The sequence below is a fragment of the Notothenia coriiceps genome, unplaced genomic scaffold, assembly GCF_000735185.1.
Source record: "Notothenia coriiceps isolate Sejong01 unplaced genomic scaffold, NC01 NC01_scaffold00033780, whole genome shotgun sequence".
In the NCBI taxonomy this organism is placed as follows: Eukaryota; Metazoa; Chordata; class Actinopteri; order Perciformes; family Nototheniidae; genus Notothenia; species Notothenia coriiceps.
In genome coordinates, this window is record NW_011366481.1 from 67,473 (window position 1) to 73,590 (window position 6,118).

The 6,118-nt window shown below is 40.1% G+C and overlaps 1 protein-coding gene across 1 annotated transcript in view; it reads left to right on the plus strand.

Moving 5' to 3' along the window:
* washc5 (WASH complex subunit 5) overlaps window positions 1–5,839 on the plus strand; it is a 13,628-nt gene extending 7,789 nt beyond the window's left edge. Inside the window, exons 16-28 of the mRNA XM_010790139.1 lie at window positions 1,695–1,781; window positions 1,894–1,995; window positions 2,262–2,441; window positions 2,598–2,722; window positions 2,811–2,973; window positions 3,059–3,161; window positions 3,256–3,335; window positions 3,543–3,646; window positions 3,929–4,058; window positions 4,232–4,328; window positions 4,673–4,826; window positions 5,220–5,307; window positions 5,410–5,839. Of these exons, the coding sequence (XP_010788441.1) occupies window positions 1,695–1,781; window positions 1,894–1,995; window positions 2,262–2,441; window positions 2,598–2,722; window positions 2,811–2,973; window positions 3,059–3,161; window positions 3,256–3,335; window positions 3,543–3,646; window positions 3,929–4,058; window positions 4,232–4,328; window positions 4,673–4,826; window positions 5,220–5,307; window positions 5,410–5,466 (1,470 nt within the window). The 3' untranslated portion in view covers window positions 5,467–5,839. The remainder of the gene's footprint in view (window positions 1–1,694; window positions 1,782–1,893; window positions 1,996–2,261; window positions 2,442–2,597; window positions 2,723–2,810; window positions 2,974–3,058; window positions 3,162–3,255; window positions 3,336–3,542; window positions 3,647–3,928; window positions 4,059–4,231; window positions 4,329–4,672; window positions 4,827–5,219; window positions 5,308–5,409) is intronic.
* The last annotated feature ends 279 nt before the right edge of the window (window positions 5,840–6,118 follow it).

The following is a 6,118-nucleotide window of genomic DNA, read 5'->3' on the forward strand; positions in this document are numbered from 1 at the left end:
GAAAAAAAAGATAGACATTAGATTTCCTATAAACTTGTACAAAAAATGAAGTATCGCTCGGCTCGACCCTCATCAGGAAGTCGAACAGGAATAGCTCGGGGCGCACCCGTGAGGTACTACAAGACCTAAGACTTCGAACTACTAGAACCGGTCTCTTGCACTTGTACGAAAGACCCTACTAACGTCGTGGACCTTTGTTCCTGTTTTTTTTGTGTTTGACTCATTCGTGATTGTAACTAGAATGAATACGGTCCCGATAAGTTAATGTGTAAGTCCAACCCGGTCTAAAATATTGATGTTTTAAAGTCGACCCGGTCTATAAGTCGCCCGGACATTTTTAGCCCATACTGTGTAAAATTTGGTTGTGTATAATGACGTCTTCCTTGGTACGTTAAAAATAAGTAAACAAGTAGATTATTTCCATCCAGGTTTTTCACGTATTTTTGTTGTTTATCGTAATTAAATTGTCTTAGACTTTTTTTTCACGGTGTCAAACATCGTAATATATATATCAATGTAAACAAAACGAAATCTTCAAGTTTATAAGTCCAAAAAACAAAAATATTGGTCCGTGGTAGTGTTTCACGTAAATTGACTTGTGGTTAATTTTACGTCAGAATTATTTACCAGGAGTGTATGTTTTTTTTGTCGATTTCTCGAGGTTACGTTGCCTTTCTCCATCATGACATCCCTCAAAGTATACTCATCTACTGTATATGAGTCTGAGGCAATCATCTAGCTGCCAATTGATTTGATCTGATTGAAAATAAGGCTCTGACACTTACTTGAAAATGCATAAATTATAAATTGGATAAGAAAAGGCTGATATTTAGAATTTAAATGTGCCAAGTGACTTTAAAGATCCTTACACACCAAACTGACACCAAAGAACAGCAAAGAACACGTCCCGACGGAACGTCGCCTCACGTCGCCTCACGTCGCCTCACGTCGCCTCACGTCGCCTCACGTCGCCTGCGTTTTGGCAATGTGTCGCACTGGAACACACCGCAAAGACTTCAGCCAACGGCCAAGTTGCACGTACGAACTACGCATGCGTGAGTGGCAATAACTCTCCTTACCAGCAGGCGGCGGTAGTGTGTATTCGTCATTCAAAAGAGGCAAAAACCGGAAGACAGACTGCTTGATAACCGAGAGAGAGAGAGTGCGTGATATAAACAAACAACAAATAGCGTGTGCGTTCCATTTTCACTCCACAGCGAGAAGCTCATGGAGCTTTCCCGAACCTGTGTCGAGAGCTGGAGTCAAATGAAATCTCAGATTTGCCTTCTTTATAGTTTGTTTGGGTCCCTCACTTCCGTTTCGCTTCTCATGCACTGATTCGCTTGCTGAACAGCCAATCAGAGTGATTTCTTTGGCCGACAGCCTTTAGCCGACAGCCTCCCGATTCAACATGTCGAATCGGCGGCAGAAGGTGTCGGCACGGCCGAAAAGACACGACGGTGCAGTACACACAAGACAGGACGCTCATCGACGGCCTGAAATCTATCGACGCCGAAAATCGGCTTGGTGTGTAAGGTCCTTAAACTCAACTGCAGGCACGTTTCTAAATATGCAGGTAAAGGGACAATATAACAGCTTATATGAATAGATTATCCTAGTACTTTTACATTGTATTGATTTAATTTAATTTAATCCGTAATTTGAGTGGCTAATCATATTTTGTCTTCATGTGATTAAAGGTGGCTAAACTCACCCATGACATCTCCATTTTCACTGAGGGGATCCTGATGATGAAGACAACTCTAGTTGGGATCATAAAGGTAGATGATGTGATAAAGTTGTATGTACTTCTTGAACTTTTGGTAGGACCACAGTGCAGTCTAAGATTACATTACTGTGATTTGACTTTACAAACATACTGTTGTGCTTAAGGTGGACCCTAAGCAGCTTCTGGAGGATGGCATCAGGAAGGAGTTGGTGAAGAGGGTAGGGTATGCTCTGCACAAAGGATTGATCTTTAACCCCAAGGCTAAGGTAAGACATACTATTTGCAATGTGTTGTTCGATGATTATATCTATGTTTTTGTAATTTAAAGTGCATGATCAAGGTGTTGTCATATCTTGGAAGTTTCACATAAACAATACAAGAATACAAAGTAGTAATAAAACTGGAGGAGATTCCCCAGGACAAAATTATTTGCAAATACAAGTTTTGCAGATAATTGTAATGTATTGGCAATGTCCTTTTGCCTGTGAGAACCAAGAATAACAGTTAAATGAAGAGACTTTTAATCTCCCAGTCTAGTGAGCTGATGCCCAAGTTGAAGGACATGGCGGCCACCATGGATGGGTTCTACAGGTCATTTGAGTACATCCAGGACTACGTCAGCATTTACGGCCTTAAAATCTGGCAGGAAGAAGTGTCCCGCATCATCAACTACAATGTGGAACAGGAATGCAACAGCTTCCTCAGAGCCAAGGTGAGACTCATCACAGTAGTAGCCTTTTAAGGTTTCTGATCATGTCCCTGACTAATGCACCGACATCGCGTCACCCCTTTGTGAGAAATGAAAAATGCTTGGGTTGTTTTCTGTCTATCTGTCAGGGTGATTGGTCCTTTACTTTCCTCCAATCAGATCCAGGACTGGCAGAGTGTGCACCAGTCCACCCACATCCCCATCCCAAAGTTTCCCTCTGTGGACGAGTCTGCCACCTTCATCGGTCGTCTCTGCAGAGAGATCCTCCGCATCACTGATCCCAAGTATGCCTCCTCAAACATCACAATGACACGTCTTTGGTTATTTATGTAGATGCTGAATATTGCAGCCACCTAATACACTTTCCTACAGGGTAACGTGCTACATTGACCAGATGAACACCTGGTACGACCTGAGGAGCCACCACGAGGTCACCAACAACCGGCTGTTCTCTGAGATCCAGAACACTCTGGGTACATTCGGCCTCAATGGACTAGACCGCCTGCTCTGCTTCATGATTGTCAAGGAACTTCAGGTAATTAGCCTACCGTCTCGGGCTGTGCGACTCTAATGCACAAATGGATGCATAACTGAATATATTTGCACTGTTTCCACATCAGAACTTCCTGACGATGATTCAGAGGACCATCCTGAAGGACAAAGCTGTGGTAGATGTCTTTAAAGCCATCCTGTATGCTGTCAACCCAGTCCAGGGTATTGTGGGTAGGTATTCATTCAGGAAATCCTACTAACTGCCATGATTTCCTAATCCTTGAGAAGAATATCAATTTGTGTGTTTTGTTGTTTTGTGCAACAGGTAATGCCAGCAAAGTGTACGCTAGCGCTGTGGCCAAAACCCAAAAGATCTGGGGTGCATACCTGGAGGCCATCATGAAGGTACTGGTTCAAGAAATGTTATAATTTAAAATAATTATTGATAATTAATGATCACAAAATGTGCCTTCTTTGATGATGAAACCTAAGCTCAATTTGCTCTTAAATGCATTTCTATCACCCCTTCCATCATGTATTGTCATGCCACTTCAACTGCCAATGAAGCTATGATGTTGTTAAAATAAAGTGAAATAAATGTGTTTGTTGTAGGTTGGTCAGATGCAGATTCTCCGGCAGCAGATTGCAAATGAGCTGAACTTCTCCTGCAAGTTTGACTCCAAACACCTGGCTGCTGCCCTGGAAAACCTCAACAAGTCGGTCAAATCTTAAAGCACCACCTCTCTAATGTCTCTGTTATTGTGTTATTATATCATTATTATCATTAGTGGTGAAGGGAAAGTATTGCTTTGTTCCCAGACCATCAAGAGGGTTATTGCTTCACAGTAATGGTCATATTTAGGCATTTAAACTCACAATAAATGTACGTAAATGTTTATTAATACCATTTAAGTACTAGTTGATCAATTATGAGTTATTTAAGAATCTTACTCCTTTATTAATCTACCATAATTCAAACTTTATTTTTCCATTGCCAGGTCTCTGCTGGCAGATATTGAAGCTCACTACCAGGATCCATCCCTGCCCTACCCTAAAGAGGACAACACTCTGCTGTACGACATCGCTGCTCACCTAGAGGCCGCCGGCATTCACAACCCACTCAACAAGGTCTGCAGATTATTGCTGTTTCTTTTCACACCATGTGATAAATAATCAATTTGACAAATATTAATGAATTTTTTAAAAACACACATTTCTCCCCCACGCCATGTTCTGTCTCTTTTCTGTGGTTATGAATTTCAGGACACTGACAGTCTTTCTTCTGTTTGTGTTTCTTTCAGATCTACATCACCACAAAGCGCTTACCATACTTTCCCATCATCAACTTCCTGTTTGTTATCGCTCAGCTGCCTAAACTGCAGTACAACAAAAACCAAGGCAAATTGTTTTACAGTTACTTTAAAAAGCATTTACAGCTTTTAATGTACTGTGGTTGATGATTATTAAGTTGTATACATGTGAGTGCAACTCATACAACCAGTGTTGTGTTACAACCATTATTATTATTTTATAGTTTAAATGTAGTTATTAAATGGGTATGCACACATCATTATTCTAGGAAATGTAGGCAGTCACTACCGGTAAGTTTAAGGATTGAGTGCACACCATATGTTTTGACTAATAGTGAAAAATGATATGGGGGATTATTCTGTCAGTATGCCAGAGTTGGTGCTGCTTCCACATGTTAATGGCCATATGTCTCATGTCTTATGTTTTTCCAGGAATGACCTGCAGGAAAGCTGCAGATCCAGTGGACTGGGTTCCTCTTGTGCTCGGCATGCTCACCCTGCTCAAGCAGTTTCACTCCAGATACACACAGCAGTTCTTGGCTCTCATTGGTCAGTTCATCCGCTCTATCATGGAGCAGTGCACAAGGTAACAAGAAGACCCAGACTTGAGTACTTTGGAACATTTTAACACTCTTTTTTGTGCAGTTCAAGGTTAAATTATGTTTTAGTTAGCTTGTTCTGAATACTGTTTTGAAATATATCCTCTAATGGCTTTATTCAAGATTCAAGGCTTTTATTGTCATTCGTACATAGCTACAGTGTAGTAATGTCGATGAAGATCTCCAACAGTGCAACACAATAAAACAGATAAAATAGTGCAAGTAAATACAATAAAATAGAATAGAAGTAGTGCCATAAGAGTCTATATACAAGTGATGCATCATTTTTAAGGTACAAACAGGTGAATGTTATGGATGTTCTTAGTTCAGGTGTTTAACAGTCTTACTCACATTTGAGTGTCCATTTGCCCCTATAATAGTCAGAAGATCCCTGACATGCCTTCTGATGTGGTGGGAGCGCTGATGTTCCTTGAAGACTACGTGAAGTATACAAAACTGTCACGCAAGGTAGGACAACCTTGACCCTAGTAATGCTGCTAGTGGTATTGTCAAATGTGGTAAAATACATTAAATGTATATTTCTCTTCTTTTTTTTCCTATGTCCTTTAGGTCGCAGAAGCCCATGTGCCAAGTTTCATTTTTGATGAGTTCAGAACAATACTGTGAAGATCCGGATGAAGCATTTTCATCATCCCATTCTGCTTTTGTTGCCATAAACTGTTGACATTTGGACTTGACATATTAGTTAAAAACAGAAGTGTGTTACTAATAACATTAACAATTGCTTTGTTCGATTAAGTGTTCCAGTAATCCATACTTAGTCTTAATTATTTTTGTTATTTACACTTATGTCTACTATAAAAACAACTGATGACTTGTTTACTTAAATTGTACATGATGTAATTGACCGGTAATGTCTTAATGCACTAATAATTGAATGTACATAGATAAATGTTTAAATAGTCTATTGCCAACTTTATGTGTTTTCACTTTGTGCCATTTCCAAAATAAATTCTGTAATAAATAAGATTGTTTTAAATAGTGTTTTTCTTTTCAGTTGACTATCTTATCTTTTCGTAAAGGGTTTTATTTTGAAAAACAAACCCGGAAGTGGGACCTTAGCTTAGCCATAAGTACTGTTTTGTGTACAGTTTTCGCGGGTGATTAGTTTTAGCCAGAGCCTTGTTTTTGGTTTTTAGCCCAAACGTATCGGGTATGCTGCAGGTACGGTTGGCAAGCTAGGATAACGTAGCTACACTTTGTGTTGTTGGGAATATCAGTCATCCTTCGTAATGTCTCTCAGCACCGTACGCGGAAC